The following is a 21,884-nucleotide window of genomic DNA, read 5'->3' as shown; positions in this document are numbered from 1 at the left end:
CTCATTTTTTCACAGGAATGGAGTAATTTTTTTTGTCAGATTATAAAATTTCAATGAAATATGGAGGAAATCCACTTACAAGATTTAATTGTAATTAAAATGGCCACTTTAAATGATAAAATTTTCCCTTTTTTTAATAGGAAAGTGAGAAGAGAAGAAGAGCAGAAGAAGCATGCGAAAGTATAATGCTAGAACTTAAGAAAAAATCCCACTTTGGAGGACCAGATTATGAAGTATGAATTTATATTTTGATCTTAGAGAAACACATAGGCCATATCTATCACAAAAGTGATTATTTTTAAAATAATACTTCTGTAAATGTCTGATTTGGCAATCTCGTTCGTGTTCTCGGTTCTTGGTGTACTCTTGGCTGAAGAAAGACCAGACGTACCAAAGTAAGGCAAGCACGACATGAAATTTATTGAAGGGGAGCAAGATAGAGGTTTACAGAGCAAGTTACATATACCACAGATGATGACTGGACAGCAGACTCATTGTCGTAGTAAAAAAGAAACCTTAGTTATGGTACAGGTCTTGCTTTATAGTGCCTGGATTGGACCCTCCTTGAGGCTCAGATGTCACCATGGAACTACTTTGATTAGACGATTAAGAATTATAAGACCTGAATCATACTATGCACGTGGATCTCCCATGAGCCTCTCAGAAAGCCATTTGCTCTAGGCCACTTTCTAGACCCTATTGTACCTATGCTGCTTGGCCTGTTGGCTAAAAAGTCCTCTGCATTCTTTTGCAGTTGGTGCACAAAGTTCTGATTCTCAGATTTGTGGAGTGTTCCCTCCTCCCCCAGGTGTGGCAGTTACCCACCTTTTTTCTCAATGATTATTTTCATTAAATGTATATTTCATGATATAAAAATGCCAGGCTTACTCTGAAATAGGTATTTTTTGTTGCCTACAAAGTTTAATATAGACTTTAAAAGGCTTATTAGGCCTCTCCATTTGATAGGACAAGTTTTTATCTCCCCTGTAAAGATGGTAATTTTTAATGTTAATCTACTTTTTTTTCTAGTAAAAGTAATCAATGGGTCGGGGCGTGGTGGCTCACGCCTGTAATCCTAGCACTCTGGGAGGCTGAGGCAGGCAGACTGCTTGAGGTCAGGAGTTCAAAACCAGCCTGAGCAAGAGCAAGACCCCATCTCTACTATAAATAGAAAGAAATTAATTGGCCAACTAAAATATATATAGAAAAAATTAGCCGGGCATAGTGGCGCATGCCTGTAGTCCCAGCTACTCGGGAGGCTGAGGCAGCAGGATTGCTTGAGCTCAGGAGTTTAAGGTTGCTGTGAGCTAGGCTGATGCCATGGCACTCACTCTAGCCTGGGCAACAAAGCGAGACTCTGTCTCAAAAAAACAAAAACAAAGTAACCAATGGAAGACAAAATCTGAGTGCTTTGCATACAAAAGATATTAGTCTCTATTATACAGTGAGATCTTATTCAGAGCAAAGCATGAACTGTTCTAATTGCCTTTACATTTGAAAATGTCTAAAACCAACTTTTTCCCCCTCCAAATATTTTTGATATTCCTGAAATGAACAGGAATATTTTGAAGATGGGATAATAGAGATTATCATTGAGATAGACACAGAATGATAAAATAGTTGTAATTAGCTTATATTTAAGAAACAGAAAAAAAATTTCCTGCCACTTTTGCTCTAGAAAGGAAAACAGAAGGGCTTCCATTGGCTGAATTTTTTTTATGTTGGAACAGATTTCCAACTGTGAGAATCCATAATGATGAGTCTTGAATTCTAATATTTTAAAATTTTTACATTGTCAATTTATTCCTTAAGATGTATAAAAATTACTTAATTAGCTATCCTCTGTGGCTTTAAAAATCTAGATTAACTGAAATATAAGCTATTACAATGATGATTTTAATTACTTTTTTATATTATAAATAAAATCTATGTTCATTTCAGAAATACTATAGAAAATACAAGTAAGCCAATAAATTCCATGTTTTTAATTTAACAATGTACAGTATAGCTTATCACCTACCAGCAATATGTAAGTATAGTTGTATATGTGTTTGTCTCTGCTTCTTTCAACAAAAGTTTTTTGGAGGGGAAGAAAGAGAAGGGTGGAAGGAAGAGGGGCTTTTGCTAGGTATTTGCATTTACTAGTTTCAAAGCCAAAAACTTGTTTTGTTTATTTACATGATGAGCATTTTAAATGCATTTGTTGGTCATTCCTGTTTCCTTTTTAATGACTCACTTGTCCATGTCCTTTGACTGTTTTCATATTAGGCTTTTTTTTCCCTATTGATTTAGAAAGTATATAGAATTTGCCTTTCATTTTTCAATTATTTTCTTTCTTTTGTAGTTTTTAAAAATTTTGTTAGTTATTGGTTTTGCCATATAAAAATTTTAAACCTTCATGTTAGCACCTCAGTCTTTTGATTCACTTATTTTTATGTTTGGTATCATGTTTAGAAAGGGGTATATTTTTTCTATATTTACATACCTGTGATAAAGTTTAATTTATAAATTAGGCATAGTAAGAGATTAACAACAATAACTAATAATAAAATAGAACAATTATAACAATATACTGTAATAAATTATATCGATGGGTCTGTGTGTCACCTCCCAACCTCCAATAACTTATTGTAATTAAACTATGGAAAACAAAACCGAGACTTCGGTACTGGTCCCTGAGGCTGAATCAGTGAGAATGAAGAAAAAGGACAAGTGTTTTGAGGAAAAGACAAAATTAGTTTATTTGCTGGCAAATGAGGAGGGCAGTAGACTAGTGTCTCAGAGACTGCTATGCTGCCTTTAAGCAGAAAAACAGGGCTTTTTAAAGGTGGGGGGGTTAAGCAGTTGGGCTGGGGTCTAGTGACCAATGTCACATGTTTTGGCTTCGGGCTATTGTTGTTTAACTATATTTGGTAGTTTCCTTCCACTTTATCTCAATCTTATCGCTGGTGAGGATGATCTCCTGATCCTTGTCCTGGCAATTCTGTTGAGCCATCTCCTGTGGTTTAAGCACTAGGAAACAAACAGCCAAGAATATTTTTCTTCCATTTTGATTACTGGTCAAAATTCAAGTTTGAATTCCCAAAAGGGGTGGAGGTTTTAGAGAGGCAACTCTGTAAAACATTTCCTTGCCCTTTTTCCTACCTTTACCTTTGTTACAAAACCACAGATAAGGTGGGGGACTAGTATATTTGGAAAGTAGAATTGAAGGATGTGGTGATTGAATAAGGGTAAAGGGAAAAATCCAAGATTAAGCCCTAGTTTCTACAGGATGGTGTGGAGGTTGGAGAAGAGCAGGTTTTAAATATGTTGCAGTTGAGGTGAGACTTTCACGTGAGGAGGTTTTCATATTGGATGTAAAGATCTAACAACTTAGAAGAGAGATGGTCTAGCCATGAATTTAGAAGTCAGTTAGATGATGACTGAAACCTTTGTAATGAGTGAGAATGCTGTGGGGAGAACAAGAACTAAACCCTGAAGAATACCAACATTTTAAAGGATAAGAGGTCCTTGCCTGCGAGAGTGGCCACTGCATTGGTGCTCTGGGGCTTGGACCCTGGCTAGCCAGAAAATAAACCTCCTCTTATGTGATTGCAAAAAAAAAAAAAAAAGACAGGCAACTTGAGAACAAATAGTAAAATTGGACTTCATCAAAATTAAAACCTTTTGTGCATCCAAGGACACTACCAATAGTGTCAAAATGCGATCAAAAGAATGAGAGAGAATATTTGCAAATCCCCTATCTAATAAGGGAATAATATCCAGAATATATAGAGAATTCCTACAACTCAAAAACAACAAAAAACCCAAACAACCTGATTAAAAAATGGGCAAATGCTTGAATAAACATTGCTTCAAAAGAAGATATACAGGCCGGGCGTGGTGGCTCACGCCTGTAATCCTAGCACTCTGGGAGGCCAAGGAGGGCGAATCGCTCAACTCAGGAGTTCGAAACCAGCCTGAGCAAGAGCGAGACCCTGTCTCTACTAATAATAGAAAGAAATTAGCTGCACAACTGAACATATATAGAAAAAATTAGCTGGGCATGGTGGTGCATGCCTGTGGTCCCAGCTGCTGGGGAGGCTGAGGCAGAGGGATTGCTTGAGTCTAGGAGTTTGGGGTTGCTGTGAGCTAGGCTGATGCCACGGCACCCTAGCCCGGGCAACAGAGCGAGACTCTGTCTAAAAAAAAAAGAAGATATACAAATGGCCCTTGATGCTCAACATCACTAATCATTAGGGTAATACAAATCAAAACCAAAATGAGATACTACTTCACATCCATAAGGATGGCTATTAAAAAAAAAATAGCAAACAAGAAGTGTCAGTGAGGATGTGGAGAAATTAAACCCTTGTTCTTTGCTGGTGGGAATATAAAATGGTACAGCCCCTGTGAAAAATAATAGGGTGGTTCCTCAAAAACTTAAAAATATATTTAGTAATTTGACCCATCAATTCCACTTCTGGGTATATGCACAGAAGAACTGAAAGGAGGGACTTGAGCAGATATTTGTAAATCCACGTTCATAGCAGCATTAGTCACAACAGCCAAAAGGTGAAAGCAACCCAAATGTCCATTAATGAATGAATGAACAAACAAAACGTGGTGTATACATACAATAGAATATTATTTAGCTCTGAAAAAGAATGAAATTCTGATACATGCTATAACATAAATGAACCCTAAAGACATTATGCTAAATGAAATAAGCCAGATACAAAAGACAAATATTACATGATTCCATTTATATGAGGTACATAGAATAGTCAAATTCACAGACACAGAAAGTAGAATAATGATCACTAGGGGTTGGGAGACAGGGCAATAGGGAGTTATTGTTTAATGAGGAATTTCAGTTTGAGATGACAAAATAGTTCTCAAGATGGATGGTGGTGGTGGTTGCAGAACACTATCAATGTCCTTGCTATATAATTCCCATCCCCCAGTCCATCTTCTCAGGGACAATCTTTTTATTTGCATTTTTAGTCATAAGAAAGGGATTAATAAAAGATTCGGGGAAAGCTTATTTTTAAATATCTAGAACTCGACACTTGAATCACTTTAGAAATCTTTTTGTTTTTGCTTCACTCTAATAGTTAATAGTTGCCTAATTGCAAATTCTAAAGGTACAAAAAATTTACAGTGAAGTCTTCCCCTAACCCGTATATCATTCTACAAATATTTCGTTATATTCTATTTTTAATTCTTTTCATGGTTTCTTCCATGTCTCTGTGCTGATAATTTTATTGCTTCATATATATCAACTTTAGTCTTTATTGATGATTTTCAATGATGATAACATTGAAATGACTGTGAAGATGGAGACTAAATCCTTTTGAACTACAAAATTTTTCAAACCATACACAATATTATTTTTTAAAAAGCAAAGCTAATTAAACTCTTTAAAGGGATTCTATGTAAATAAAAACCCAATATTAAAAACTTACTCTAAGAGATTAGAGAACAACAAAACACTCCCATTATCTTCTTCCTGTATCTTTTTTTTTTTTTTGGGACAGAGTCTCGCTTTGTTGCCCAAGCTAGAGTGAATGCTGTGGCATCGGCCTGGCTCGCAGCAACCTCAAACTCCTGGGCTCGAGCAGTCCTGCTGCCTCAGCCTCCCGAGTGGCTGGGACTGCAGGCATGCGCCACCATGCCCGGCTGATTTTTTCTCTATATATTAGTTGGCCAATTAATGTCTTAAAAAAAAAAATAAAAAAAAATAAAGGATAAGAGAGAAGGAGAAACCTGCAAAGGAGCCACATAAGGGTACTTAGAGAGGGAGAGGGAAACTTTGGAATCTAAAGGTAAAAAACTGCTAGGAGAGTCATTAACATAAGAGACGCTGCTCTGGAGACAAGTAAGATGCAAGACCTGGAATATCCCATAGATTTAACTCCTTCCCTTGGTAAGCATGATGAGATAAAAGGGTGGTTTTTTTGTTTTGTTTTGTTTTTTAATAAAAAGAAATTTTATGCCAATTCCTTTAGTTCTTCTCCCACCCTTCCATTGTGATTCCAGGTTATGGTAGAGATGGGATGGTACTGGCACATACTTTTTAATAGACTAATGATGACTTGGAGTTATCAGTGTAACTGGGAAGATTTCAGCAGTTCATGTTATTTTGTATATATTAATTTTTAAAGAAATGTAAACACAAGCCTACTATTATAGCCTTTATTTTTACCATAATACAAAGCTATTGTTCCACTTATAGTCCACTTATTTGGTTTATCACAGCAAAAACATGCCTCGTTTGTTTCCAATTTGCTATTCTTTATGTTTTTATCTTCTAATATAGCTGAAGTTCTACTTGCTTGAGAATTACTTGGGGAGATTATTAAATATGTATATTCTGGGGTCCACCCAAGGCCTACTGAAAAGTAATTTCTGGGTATGGAGGGAGGCCTGGGATTTTTCCTTGTAACAAGTTCCCCAGATAATTCCTAAAGGAATTGATGACCACTGCTCTCTATCTTGGCTTTCAAACAGCAGCTCAACTTTTCTTCCTCCATGAAACAATTACCCTTGCTTAGAAAGATACCCCTCTGAACTCCTGTCTGCACTTCTCATTGAGTGTAGATCTTATGCAACTTTGTACCTCCCTCTCTGCAATTTTATATATATATATATCTGTTGTCAGTACTCAGCTCTACTACCATAGCACAAAAGCAGCCATAGACAATACATAGATGAATGAGCTTGATTATGTTCCAGTAAAACTTTTTGCACACCAGAATTTCAATCTCAATTCACACATCTCATAAAATATTATTACCTTTTTCCTGACCATTTAACACATTAACCGCCATGTGAGTTGCATTAAACTCAAAGTAGTTCTGAGCCCAGGGCCCTATGAAGCATATGTAACTCATATAGCTCTTCACCTTGGGAGCCACGTGAACTATTTCAAGTTGCCTAGAACTCATACACAGAAAACAACAAAAAATAACAATTTTCATTAAATTAAAAAAGGTCATTTGGTTTTTGAAGATTTTATTCTATTTTCCTAATAAAACACTGTGGCTACAAGGAAAAAATTTTTTTTCTAGTGTGGCAGTCAGTATGTTAAAAATGGAATTCTTAGCTCACAAGCCATACAGAAGTAGGCACACTGAATGAATTAATTGAAACACTCACGTGATTCTACATAGAGCATGTATATTTACTCATCATTGTGATAATATGACCCTAGTATACTGGCTGGTTCATAAATGTATGCTCAATAAATATTTGTTGGGTCAATTTTCATCTTTCCCCTGGAGTTAGTACCAAGGTTACCAGTGTTTTCTATTTCTTTAAATAAACTGCTTTTTTTTCCTGTGTGTTGGAATAGGAAGGCCCTAACAGTCTGATTAATGAAGAAGAGTTCTTTGATGCTGTTGAAGCTGCTCTTGACAGACAAGATAAAATAGAAGAACAGGTATATCTAATTGTTAAAAATTCTATGCTGAAATTCGTTTTAACACTATAGGCATTCCTTGATGTATATTATTTTACATAAATAGAACTTGAAAATCATGAACTTAACCTAAAAAATTAACTTTGTCTATATTATGTTACAAATGCAGAAGAATCTTTGTCAGTTCCTTTATATATCAATTTTCAAGCAATAGAAAGAGGACCAATAATTGTTTCAAAGGAAGTATGGATAATTAACATGAACTTAAATGGAAATGTTCTGCCTGTTCCCCTTGAAGTATCCAACTTTAACCATTCTTTTAATATCAAGCATATATTTAGTCTGAGTAAAGTCTTTTTGAATTTCTCTTCACCAGGCACCAAAGGAAGATAACAAAACACTTAAAATCGTTTTTCTTCTGTTAGTATCATTGTTTTTGTTAACTCCTTTATTGCCTTCATTACCTTCACTTTCAGTGTCTTCCTCACATTTACTTTGCTCAGTGTTTTCTCATCATCATTAAATTCACAGCAATTATACTCAGCTTCTGTAGAAATTGAAGGAAAGTATTTGTTAAATCCATTGACTCAAGTTTCAAGATTAATTTGATACTGTCTTCTTTAATTTGCAGCAATGCAATTACTATATTTTGCCACTAGATGGCACTTAAAGATGAATTTTATTTTCCTTCCTTTAAGCTATATTGCTTATGGTAGAAACTTAACCTTCTTTTGGGCAGTGTTAGGGTGGAAACTTACTAGGTGTTCGCAGTGGATTGGAGAAAGGATTTTCACACAGTTTAGTATAGAAAGTACAAAGTTTATTTATTTTCTTGAGAAAGAAAGAGAGAGAGAGAGAGAGAGAGAGAGAGGGAGGGAGGCAGGCAGGCAGGCAGGCAGGCAGGCAGGCAGGCAGGCAGGCAGGCAGTGGCCGCAGCACACAAAGAAAGGAGTGAAAATGCCAGGCAACTGAGGAAAGTTGCTTGGTGTTTTTATTATTTTTTAAGTGTGAAGTGAAGTTCATTGAGGAAGGACAAGATAGGTTCACAGAGCAAGAGCAAGATACATTTGTCATAGATGATAAATGTATCCCCCCATCATAACAAGGGGAGCCTCTTGTTGTTTTTAAAGGGTAAAAATAGCTTTTTTTTTTTCTCCTCTGCTTCAGCAGACTGATAACAGAAGCGGTAGTAAAGTTGTTGTTATAGGTGTTTTTTATTTTTCTTTTCTCTGTGAGGCTGCATTATTTGAGTCCTTGAAATCTGTTGCTAGCAAGAACTGAAGTGGGGAGCTCATACTCCTACTGTCTGCTTAGGGCTCTTCAAGACTGAGAAAATGAAGTCCTACAGATAACAAGTTAAACCACAGGTGTTTTAATTAAAGTATAGTTGTGTTATGAGTTTATTTCCCTTCCTATTAGATAGGTTATTTTCCTCTGTTAGGTTATTAGTAAGGCCACGTTTCAGGCAAGTATGAATAACCTGTGGCTATAAAGTATCTTGTAGATAATCGTAGTTATGTCTGATCAAAGGTTTTATACTACAAATGAATTTGCATGGGAAAGGTTGGCTTGTCGATTGCCTGTCATTGCTAAGGCAATCAATCATGGTCATTATGCCCATTTACTGCACTACCTAACCAAGAGCAAATCACCTGCAAGTAGTAACTACTTGCTTCTCATGTTTATTTTTTTTTTATTTTTTAAACCAGGAATTAAAAAGTTCATGTCACATTAATTTGTAAAGCTTATTGCTCATTTTTTATACCCAAAAGGTGCTGTGTACCACTCAGTGAGTGGGAACTTTCAATTCCTAAATAAGCTCTACTTCCAAAAACCTAAAGTACTAACTGAAGTAGCATCATTTCTTTGTTTCCCCCTCACTGTTTTTTGAGTAGGGTGTGCAGTTTTGGGAAGAATAGTGAACTTTGGGTGAAAACACCTCAGTCTTACTCTAAGTTTTACCTAGCTAACTTGGTAACCTATGAAGTTATCACTTGAATTTTCTGGGCCTTAGTTTTCTAATCTGTGAAACAAAGAGAGTTAGACAAGATGATTCAAAATATCCCTTCCGGCTCTTAAATGCTACTCTACTGATATCAGTACAGTGGTTGAGTTGGGTTTGAGAGAATTGATAAAAACTTTTGTAAATTTTTAAAATATTCATGGGGCTATCAAATCATTTAACTTTAGTTTATTCTTGACACTCTGGTAGATGTTCTACAAAGCAGTTATTGAATAGGCCATGATATTCCTTGCTAGGTGCATTGATATGACAAAGATACAGTGTAGTAATACTCTAGAGTAGTAAGCTTCTCTAATCCATGAAATCAATTCCATAGGTCCAGATCTTTTCCCTGTTTGTACTCAGTGTATATTGCATAGAGCTCTCAACAACACAGCCACTGCATAGGTATTTTCCAACTAACACTCATATCACACATTTTTTAGTTTACATTATTTACAAACATAGGGAAATATATGTATAGTAATTGGTGAATGAGAAATGAGATCTTAGTAGTTGTGTTGAAATAAGTGAGTAGAGGCTAAGCAAGCTGAAGAGGAGGTCAAGTGGCAGCTTAACAGAAGTAGGGTGATACAATGAAGGTAGAATATCTTCGTGGAAAGTAGGCAAAGAGATATAAATAATATGTTCTTAAGAACATATCTGAAGCAAACAGTGATACTGGTTCTAATGTTATATAAGCCTATGGGCCATCCCTTCAGTGCTGTGATAAGATAGAATGATTGCAATGATTTGGCCAGAGTTTCGATAGGAGAAAATCAGCAATGTTAAGATGGACTTATGAAAAATGATGCCATGCAAGTAATGGGAAGTCTGACTAGGAGCAAAATCAAAGAACTTATCCCTAGTCTAACATTTTATCTGTGGAGTTAGAAAGAACAGACTGGCCAGGCATGATACTAGTGTAATCATAGCACTTTGGGAGGCTGAGGCAGGAGGATCACTTGGGGCCAGGAGTTCGGAAACCAGCCTGGGCAACATAGCAAGACACTGTCTCTACTAAAAAGAACAAATTAGCTGGGTGTGATGGCATGTGTCTGTAGTCCAGCTACTCAAGAATTGGAGGCAGGAGATCACTGAAGCCCAGGACTTTGATGTTACAATGAACAATGATCAGACCATGGCACTCTAGCTCAGGTGACAGAGTGAGACCCTGTCTCAAAAAAAAAAAGAAGAGAACAGGTACTAAAGTGTTCACTAATTAAATGTTGGTTGTTCCAAGTTATGTTAGCCATTCTTCCGCTGTAAAAGACACTTTTTAAAACTTCCTATCTTAACATTATATGTTTTTTAGTCACAGAATGAAAAAGTCAGATTACACCGACCTACGTCCTTGCCATCTGGAGACGCCTTGACTTCTGTGGGGCCGCATAGTTTTTTCCAAAAGGTAAGCTAATGTCAGAGTTTACTGAAACTATACCTTGTATTGTTCTTCACTGTTAATGGAACTATCACATAGTACAAGTTTTCTCCCCTTTTCATAAACTTAAGTAATGAAGTGTTTTTTTATTTGTATTATATGTTGTATTCCATGTACATCCTTTAAAACAGTTGGAAATCTTATTCTGAACATAATAATTTTTCTTTTTTATATAAGGAATAAAGGGGAGATGGGTGGATAGAGAGTGGCTAGTCCAAAATAGTTAACTAGAAGTGTAGGCAGTTGTATTAAATCTCTTCTCTGGGGTTAAGTGGTATTATTTTGTATTATTGGAAGCACTACATTCTTTATGGAATGATTTTAGAACATAATACATAATAGGTGCATGAAGTCAGCACTTGCTGCTGTGCTTGTTTCATATAGTGCTTTGTTTTCTCTTCCTTTATCTTGTGTTTGGAAGTTGGTACTGAATGCTCTGTTGTGCCTTTGTTCTGATTACTTGGTTTTTTCTTTGTCTGTCTCTGGTAGCCCTATAGTCGCTCTTCCTCCATGTCTTCCATTGATCTAGTCAGTGCCTCTGACGATGTTCACAGATTCAGCTCCCAGGTACTGTATAAATGTATAGAGTGGACTTGAGCCTTTCTGTGCTATATTTCAGCCTGCTTTCCCCGTTCCTAGAAATCTTTTGGTTAGGCCACTGGTTTTAGTTTTGAATTTTAAATAGTAACAATAAACGTTAAAAAGGCCTTCCTTATCTACTAAGTAGTTCCTTTATCAGGCTTGCATGTGCCCTTTACTTTGTATCCTCTACTGTGAATAGCTTGAAATCTGTCATATAGGAGGTACTCCAGAAAGATTTTCAAACTGAATTGAAAAAATAGAAGATACAGGTTTTGTATAATATCTGTTTCTTCAAACAGGATTCAGCAATTTTGATGGTCATGGTCTGCAGGATATGTTATAGCATAAAAACAGATTTTAACTCAATTTTAATCTAATTTAAAATATCCCCAATTATATTCAGCAAGGAAATAACTTTTAAAATAATATGTCTCATTATATTATATCATTATACTAAGCTCCATTGAGCAGGTTGTGTTTTTCTTAGGCAAATTACCCATGGATATTATAAATTAATGTTTCTTGTTCATGCATGAAATCTGAAAATTGGTTAGGTTTATTTAGCATAGCTGGGTTTAGGAATTTAAGATAGGAAGCTGAATGCTTGCAGTCTCTACCCTAAAAATTTACTGTCAGCATTAGTTTTAAAAATTTTTTCTTAATCTTTACATTTTTGCCATTCAACTTTGTATCTTTATGGTGATTGCCTTTTATTGAATTACATTATGTTAGGTTAAGAACCTGAGATCTCTAGTCAAAATGGCTAGAGTTTAAATCCTAGTTAGTTGTGTGATCTCTTGCACAAGTTTTCTTTTTTGTGCTTTACTTTTGTGATTTACCCAGAGCCTGGCACATAATAAGTGCTTAGTAAGTGTAAGCTTTTATTGCCATTTTAGTAACATAATTTCTTTGAGCTTATCAAAGCTATCCACATCATTGTTTTTTCCTTTGTGAAAGTTTTCCAATAAAAGTTTTTTGTTTTTTGGTTTTTTTTTTTTGCGACAGAGTCTCGCTTTGTTGCCCAGGCTAGAGTGAGTGCCGTGGCGTCATCCTAGCTCACAGCAACCTCAAACTCCTGGGCTCAAGCAATCCTTCTGCCTCAGCCTCCTGAGTAGCTGGGACTACAGGCATACACCACCACGCCCGGCTAATTTTTTCTATATATATTAGTTGGCCAATTAATTTCTTTCTATTTATAGTAGAGATGGGGTCTCGCTCTTGCTCAAGCTGGTTTCGAACTCCTGACCTCGAGCAATCCGCCCGCCCCAGCCTCCCAGAGTGCTAGGCCAATAAAAGTTTTTAAAAGTCATAGTTTTAAAAACTGTAATAGAGAAGAAAATTGACTTGAAATGTGTTTTTGTGACTTTGCAGTATTTTTTGTCCTTGAACATTTTTGAGAAAAAGATTTAGCAGTTCTTGATTAGAAATCACTCATAACCAAACATACTACATTTTTTCTTACCTTTTGCTCATCCATTTATGCATGCATTTAAAAAAGAGACTTACTATATTCACAATGAATCAGTGGCAAAACTAGCTAATACTAGGATATTTTGGTTTATTCTGCTAAGCTGCACCTTGCATTAAAAGTAATAAAATCACAGACTAAAACCCATCAATACTGGTCACGATTTTCCCTTGAAATTTAGGAATAAATGAAAGAAAATGTAATGGAGAGCAAGAAAGGAATGTAAGCCAGTGATAAAGAATGCCTAAGAATTATGGCTTTCAGAACTGAAACCTGGGCCCTAGCTGTAGAGCTATAGAACAACTGATAACTATATCACTGAAAAGCAGGTGGCTATATTTTTACAAAACTTTTTTTAAATTAACTTCTTATGTAACTCATGTATATAGGTTGAGAGAAATTAATCTCTCAACCTATTAATTTACCAGTAGGTAAATTTTTTTCTAATATATGGAGCTTGTGATTGATCACATCCTATTTTAGATTTTAATTATTATACTGTTTTATTTGCCAGAAGAGGCGAAAATGAAGAAAATAACACTGAGGTCTTCAAGTATTTATTGTTCTCACTAAAGTATTGTCATTAGCAGAGTTGGGCTCTGGCAATTAATTGATGATTAAACTGCACCTCATGTTCAGCAGCATAAATAACATAAATAACATCTTCAGAATAAATAACTAAGTCAGTTGGTAAGATTGCTTGCTTCAGAGGATATTGTACTGCCTTATCTCCCATTATTGAAGGGTCTAGCAAATTAATTCATTATAATCACACTTCTTGAGAATATAACATTGGATCTAGACCTAGAGTTAACATTAGGTAAGAAACATAGTGTTATTTGGGAAAGTCTTCTAATTCAACACAATGTGAAATTCCACCAGTGACTAAATTGAGTTTGGTATATTTTATAGTTTTCATATCCTGAAGAGACTTACGTATTAAGCAAAATAAGCTTTAAGTTTGTTCATTAACATTAGAAACACTTGTATTATATTATGTTATTATACACAGTAACAATATATATTAATAATGCCACGTCATTCCTTAAAATATTTGAAGTAGCGAAATTCTTTCATTTTGTAATGTCTTGATAGTTAATTTAAAAACTAAGTCAGAGTTTGTCATCACTTTTAATGATTTGGCAGAATATTACTTAAGCATGCCACAATCAATTCATATTTACTCCATCTTTTAAAAGTCCAGACATATATACAGATAATCATATCTAGTTTCTTGATCATTTGTTTCAGTTCCCATATAGAAGCTTTGTAGGCCGGGTATGGTGGCTCATGCCTGTAATCCTAACATTTTGGGAAGCCAAGGCAGGAGGATAACTTGAGCTCAGGAGTTCGAGACCAGCCTGAGCAAGAGTGAGACCCTGTCTCTACTAAAAATAAAAATAAATTAGATGAGCAACTAAAAATAGAGAAAACAAAATTAGCTGAGTGTGGTGGCGAGAACCTACAGTCCCAGCTACTTGAAAGACTGAGGCAGGAAGATCACTTGAGCCCAGGAGTTTGAAGTTGCTGTGAGCTAGGCTGACACCACAGCACTCTAGCCTGGGTGACAGCAAAACTCTGTCTCAAAAAAAATAAAAAAATAAAAAATTTTTAAAAAGCTTTCTAAACTTCTGATAACTTGGCTTTGCTTTTACTACCTCATTCTTGTTGAAATGATATTTCATAGGCTTGATTGGGTAGGATAATCATAGAATTGAGAGATGTCCTAAAGATACTTTTAAATAGAATATATGACTATTAAGATATTAAGATACTAGTACCAACACATGAATCTGTCTAATGGGCAGATAATAGGAATGATGTCACTCCAAATCTGAGAAATTAGAGTTTTAAAAGACTGCAAATTCTTGAAATAATGACTGTATCCACAAACTGGAAGATAATTTTCAGGTTTACAGAGAGTAGAAAAGACCGGATGTATAAATGGATGTTTTTGGTCATTTTTATTCGTATAACACAATTGCCTTTTAAAGATTTGCCTCAGAAGTCAAAGGGGGAAAATCATCTTCTATTAAAAAAGGAAGAAAGAGTGTACAAGTACATTTGCAGCTTAATCTGTGGTGTGCATCACAGCAAAAAACAGTTCTGTGTAAAACTCTTTCTCACTCCATGCCGTAGTAACATCAGTGTAATTGTTTATTTCACCCCATCCTTCTTTATTGTATAAGTGATGTACACTAATTTTAGCAGAACTAAGAAAATAGAATAAATAAAATTGAAATAATAGATCACTATTAATATTTTCATGTTTATCTTTTATATGTATATGTAAAAAATTAGGCATGTACAGACAAATATACACACACCACACCCTAATAATTATCTTTTTTTCTACCAGAGTAGATAATTCTTTGTCTATTAATGCATGCTAGATTTACCTCCCCACCTAACATTGAACATTTAGCTTATTTTCAGTTTTTCTCTATTATAAGTAGTACTACAGTGAGCATCCTTGCATATGTAGTATTCTTGTATTAATGTATAGATCTATGCACCCTTAGGGTATATTCCTAGAAGTGTTAATTGTTGGGACAAAGGCCATGAATATTTTTAAATTTTTTTATTGCCAAATTGTTCATTAGGAAAGTTGAACCAGGCCAGTTTTCTTTTGTGATACTGACATTGAGTATTATAATTCAGTTCATTTTTACCAATCTTATAAACTAGCAGTGGTATTTTTAGTTTTTGGCCATTTACATTTCTTCACTGGATTAACAGTTTATGTCCTTGGCCATTTTTCTTTTGGAGTAACAGTACACTGTTAATTTGTTATTAATAAATTATGCCTAGCTAACAAGCCCCTCTGTGGCTTCGTAACTTTGGGACAATAAACATAGTTATATTCTTTCACATGCAAAAGAGATCTGAGCTGGCTTTTAGCCCTTCTAGAATTTTATTGTATCATCAAAGGGCAATTTTCTTTTCAAATTTTTGTGTTAATAGTGTTGGGAAGATTCAATTTTGTAGCCTCCAAAAATAACATTATAATGAATGATTCACATGTGAGATACAAGAAAAGGTTAGAATTGGAGTGATGTCCCCTCTTATTATCAAAACTGCAAGGCATTTTCAGCCTATGTCCAGTTACCATACAAAGATCCAATTAATTATTGAGACAATGAGGATTGCCAAGGAAGAAAGGAATTTATGAAAGACATCTATCAGGAGACTGGGAAATCAGGTCCCAAATCTGTCTCTCCAACTAACAGTGTCCAGGCTTTTTACGGGGGTGGGGGGGGGCTATGTTTGGATCAGTTAGTAGTGTAATTAACAGGGCTAGGTGTATTGTGACAGGTTTGGAAGATGATGAGTCTTTGTATCAGGAAGTCTGCCTTAGGGGTCTTCAAAATCTCAGCTCCTTGTCTTGCAGAATTCTGCCCATTTTGGGGAAACACTTCACAAAGTTTAAGTAGTTTAAAGTTTCAGGGTTCTGGTCATTGCACCCTATTTGCCTGAGAATCTTAATCTTTAGAAGGAGAAGATTATTAAAAAACACATAGGAGTCACTGAAATTTGTTCGTAGAGCTGGTCACATTCTTATTTTGAATGTGTTTTATATCCATTTTTTTTCATAGTTCATTAGTATGAAGATGCTGCATGTATTGGCTCATCATTTTCAACTCTAGGTCCAGAAAAATCAAAAGGCATGATTCCTGAAATGATGCTTAACCTAATTAAAGCTTGCAAACACTATTCATATGCTTCAGTGATTTTAATACAGTTTTTTTTTTTATTTTTAAGTGACAGTAGGTATTACTAGTAACATTATTTACTAGAATATCTAATTTTGAGCCTAATAAAACGGTAAATTTGTCCGTGTTTATTCTTGTCATGGAACTTAATGGTCCCTTGTTTCCCACATCTTTTTGACAGAGTCAGAACTGAACAATAAATTGAGTAGATTATTAAATTAGATTTGAAGTATCAATGTGGTCACAAGTCCCTGAGTCACTGCTCCATAGTAATATTGGTTGCTTCATATTTTAGTGCAGAACATAAAATTTGTTATAGTGAGATTTTACCTGTATCACCTCTCTTCTTAACCTTAATATTATTACACCAAGGAAAATACCATAGTGAACAAAGATTCCATGATAAAAGTTTTGCAGAGATTACAGTAATTTAGTACCTTATTAGTTTCTTTAATTTCCTAGGAGCATAGCACTGAATGTTTCTCTGTTGGACCTTTTGAAAACTGATTTTTCATAGATGCACTCATAACTGTTACAGGAATGGCATTTTTCATCCAGCTAGAAAGACAATGTTAAATGTGCTTTTTGTACTTGGTTTAACTTCTGCTACCTCCTATTAGTTTATATTTGTGGAATCTGGTTTCTTTTAGACAAAAACACCTTACTTTTCAAACATGGTAAAACATCTAATTTAGTAATAATCTTCTTTCCTAAACATAAGCACAATTACTTGCATACTATCCAACAAAAGAGCTAAATGGCACTAAACATTTTTTAAACCAAATTCTGTTTTTTAACAATAAAATCCTTCTGTTCTTCACATAATTCCTTCACGTTCTTCTTTCACAGTAACCCACTGAATGTAGAGTTTATTCTTGAGAACCATTTCTTTCTGCCTCTTATAATAAATACATGTATTCTTAACTCCTAGTTTCCCACCTAAAAAAGTGCACATTGAAATCTAAAGAGTTTTAAGACCTTGGAATCTAAAAAGGGTAAATATTTCTCCCATTCACAATGTGACACAGACAAATGAAACCAACACTATTGTAGTTATTTTATGTATACATACTAACTAGAACTTTTCTTGTTCATCCTCTTGTGTAAATCAGATATATTTTGTATATATTTATAACTTTAAATCCTCCATTAGTCAAAGCATATTTCAAAATTATAGAGGCACACAGTTTCTCCATGCAGCACCTGAAGTTATGTTTTCTAAGGTTTCGTAAAATTGTAAAATGTTCTATCAGTTAAATTTTTAAATTTCTCTCAAGTCTGTAACCCACATTACTCCGAATGTTATAACATTAGTGTTTATTTAGTACAAAAATAGATTATAGAGGCCAGGCTCAGTGGCTCATACCTGTAATCCTAGCACTTTGGGGAGGCTGAGGCAGGAGGATCACTTGAGGCCAAGAGTTTGAGACTGGCCTAAGCTACATAGAGAAACTCGTTCTCTACAAAAAAATAGAAAAATTAGCCAGGCATGATTGTGCATGCCTGTAATCCCATCTACTCGGGAAGCTGGTAGGAGGAGAGTGCTTGAGCCCAGGAGTTTGAGGTTACAGCAAGCTGTAATAACACCACAGCACCAGGCAACAGAGCAAGATGCTGTCCTCAAAAAAAAAAAAAAAAAAAAAAAAGATACGTAGTTAAACTTGGGAATAATTTTTTTTTTTTTTTTTTTTTTTTGAGACAGAGTCTCACTCTGTTGCCCAGCCTAGGGTGAGTGCCGTGGCGTCAGCCTAGCTCACAGCAACCTCAAACTCCTGGGCTCAAGCGATCCTACTGCCTCAGCCTCCCGAGTAGCTGGGACTACAGGCATGCACCACCATGCGCGGCTAATTTTTTCTATATATATATATATATATATATATATATATATTTTTTTTTTTTTTTTTTTTTTTTGGAGACAGAGTCTCGCTTTGTTGCCCAGGCTAGAGTGAGTGCCGTGGCGTCAGCCTAGCTCACAGCAACCTCAAACTCCTGGGCTCGAGTGATCCTTCTGCCTCAGCCTCCCAGGTAGCTGGGACTACAGGCATGCGCCACCATGCCCGGCTAATTTTTTTTTTATATATATATCAGTTGGCCAATTAATTTCTTTCTATTTATAGTAGAGACGGGGTCTCGCTCTTGCTCAGGCTGGTTTTGAACTCCTGACCTTGAGCAATCCGCCCGCCTCGGCCTCCCAAGAGCTAGGATTACAGGCGTGAGCCACAGCGCCCGGCCTTTTCTATATATATTAATTGGCCAATTAATTTCTTTCTATTTATAGTGGAGACGAGGTCTTGCTCTTGCTCAGGCTGGTTTCGAACTCCTGACCTCAAGCAGTCCACCTGCCTCGGCCTCCCAGAGTGCTAGGATTACAGGCATGAGCCACCACGCCCAGCCAGAATAATTTTTTAATAGAAGTATAATATACATATTTTCCAAATCTTTAATGCCTTTTCTCATGTATTTATTACATAAAATAGCTTTGTTTCCACAATCTTTTTATCACATCAGTTCTGCTTAAAAACGTGTTTCAGGCCAGGTGCAGTGGCTAACACGTGTAATCCTAGCACTCGTTGAGGCCGAGGCAGGAGGATCATTTGAGCTCAGGAGTTTGAGACCAACCTGAGCAAGAGTGAGACCACATCTCTGCTAAAAATAGAAAGAAATTAGCTGGACAGCTAAAAATATATAGAAAAAACTAGCTGGGCATGGTGGTGCATGCCTGTAGTCCCAGGTACTGGGGAGGCTGAGGCAGAAGGATTGCTTGAGCCCAGAAATTAGAGGTTGCTGTGAGCTAGACTGATGCCACAGCACTCCAGCCCAGGCAACAGAATGAGACTCTGTCTCCAAAAAAAAAAAAATGTTTTAAAACTGGGAAACTTTGCAAAGAATGCTCATGTGAAATCTTATCCATAAATCTGATTGATAATTCTTGTAGTGTGAAATATTCAAATTTATTTGCTTGTTTATATAAGATGTGTAATTTGTAACAATGAAGTAGAAGTTGCATTTAAATTTCAGTAGAAGAAATTTGGAAAGAATGAACTAAAAGGTGATTATGTGTAAATACTTGCTGCATATATGTGAAAAGAATTCTAAAAAAGTTAGAACAATGAAGTTGGAATCAAATAATGAAGGATTGGTTATTTATAAATTGATTTATATTCATGATAAAAGAAGTTTATCAATGAAAAAGTTGTGTCACCTTTTTGTATGAACATCTTTAATGCACATATATATTATCTTTGCTCATATTGGAGCTTTCCTGTATCTCTACATACATAGTCTTAAATATAGGAACATTGGACTAGATGATCTCTTTGTGCCCCTTTTATCCTTAGTAGTCCATAGTTTTATGTTTTAAGATATCATTTCTGTATTTTATGATAAAGGATGAAATTATTTCTTTTTTCCAAAATATGCTTTTTTTGGTGACTTGATGAACATTAGGCAAGTCTGTGTTACTTGAGTGAAGCCTCTTCCTTCCCTGCATTTCTCTTCCTGTCATTAACCTGGATCTCTGGAATGTGGACTAAACTCTTCAATACTATATAAAACCTACTAACTTTGTACATTTGGTTGCTCGGTTTTCTAAGAGCACCATTTCTGAACTTATGTAAACTAAATACCATTCTGTTTTGGAGATTATGACATAGCTGCTGGATGTGAATTCTCACGGCTTTATTTTTATTTTCAAGGTTGAAGAGATGGTGCAGAACCACATGAATTACTCATTACAGGATGTAGGTGGAGATGCCAATTGGCAGTTGGTTGTAGAAGAAGGAGAAATGAAGGTAATTCCCCCTAAAAGGTTACAGTTTGCAAAGTGCTGTTTCAGTCATATTATCAATATTATTGATGTGAATAAGGATAGCATTTTCAAACTACTTTAACACAAATTATTATATATACTCAAAGAAGCACCAGATACTGAGAAATAAAATGCCTTTGCTTCCCTAGCTTTGCTTTTACTAATTTATGATCACAGTATAAATCTAGGACTAAATTATTCTATTTTGCCATGGAGAAAATAAAATTTGGGGAATTAGATATAAGTAGTTCACAATTAGCTGATAGTCCTCTATTTGAATATTTTATTTTGTTTTGCTTTATTTATTTTTTTAACATACTGAATGTTGTGCCCAGATGTCACTTCGTTTCTCTCCCTTTTTGGTCTATACCTCCCTTCTTATCCTTTCTCATACACCTTTTTTTTTTTAATGTTTGAACACTGGTCACCTGATCTTGTTCATATTTCTAAGCACAGAAACAGAAATAACAGCAAGGAAATGAAAGAGAAAGAGATGGATTGACAAGCAGCAACAGCAATGAACTTTGGATTACCTCATTACCTAGGCACTATGTTTAAGATGCAGAGATAATATGACCCTCTCCAAGCTAAAGCTTTAGTTGAGGGGAAAGGATACTGACATTTAAAAGATACTGTTACTTGGCTCCATGTGATAATATACTAAGTGAAGAGTAAGATGAGTGGTGGAGAAAATTAGAAAAGAGAAAGAGCTCTGTGATTTGAAACAATTAGATTGTTTGACAATGAGGAGAAGCATTTGAACTATATCTCGAAATGGAAACAAGGTTGTGACAAGGGTAAAGGGAGAGCTTTTTAGGCAAAAAATAATAATATGAGCAAAAACTTGAAAGCAAATTTCTTTTTCTGGATTTTTACATAGACCATGTTGATCAGTATTATTCTAGCAAATGAGATACATGAGATTTCCTTTCCTTTTGAATAGGGAACAAATTAAGAAAGAGAGGAGACAGATAAATGAAACACCAAATGTTAGCTATAATTCTGATAAGCTGATTATAGAAAATAGCTAGAGATCACAGGGTCCCTGATATAGCTGTATAATCAAATTCTTCCGGCCGGGCGCGGTGGCTCACGCCTGTAATCCTAGCACTCTGGGAGGCCGAGGCGGGCGGATTGCTCGAGGTCAGGAGTTCAAAACCAGCCTGAGCAAGACCCCGTCTCTACCAAAATATAGAAAGAAATTAATTGACCAACTAAAAAAAAAAAAAAAAAAATTCTTCCCCACAGGAGTAGGCTCCCAAAGCAGACCAGGATGTATAATTTTTGCAGAAAAAGGGGTTGAGCCAAGCCTGCCTTGTTCTTCTTTCAGTACTCACCTTTCATATAAGCCACTGTACCCCATGTAGGAAGCAGGAAGTGAAGGAGTAAAGAGGAGCCCAGGGTTGATGGTCTAGATAAAATCCCTCTACCTCAAATGAGGATTGCAGAATACGACCCACAGTATTAC

The 21,884-nt window shown here is 35.6% G+C and overlaps 1 protein-coding gene across 3 annotated transcripts in view; it reads left to right on the top strand.

Annotated features, from left to right (window-relative positions):
• The window catches only part of CERT1 (ceramide transporter 1), a 121,336-nt gene that overhangs the window by 87,601 nt on the left and 11,851 nt on the right, over positions 1-21,884 (top strand). The window contains exons 8-12 of one of the 3 annotated variants that reach the window (XM_076008124.1): positions 141-233; positions 7,337-7,423; positions 10,726-10,812; positions 11,335-11,412; positions 20,304-20,399. In XM_076008124.1, coding sequence (XP_075864239.1) covers positions 141-233; positions 7,337-7,423; positions 10,726-10,812; positions 11,335-11,412; positions 20,304-20,399 — 441 coding nt within the window. Of the gene's footprint in view, positions 1-140; positions 234-7,336; positions 7,424-10,719; positions 10,813-11,334; positions 11,413-20,303; positions 20,400-21,884 lie in introns of all 3 variants that reach the window. The other 2 variants (XM_012783845.3, XM_012783856.3) reach the window with 2 other exon arrangements.

This window comes from Microcebus murinus, chromosome 11 (assembly GCF_040939455.1).
Source record: "Microcebus murinus isolate Inina chromosome 11, M.murinus_Inina_mat1.0, whole genome shotgun sequence".
Lineage (NCBI taxonomy): Eukaryota > Metazoa > Chordata > Mammalia > Primates > Cheirogaleidae > Microcebus > Microcebus murinus.
This window is presented reverse-complemented; position numbering and strand designations above follow the sequence as displayed.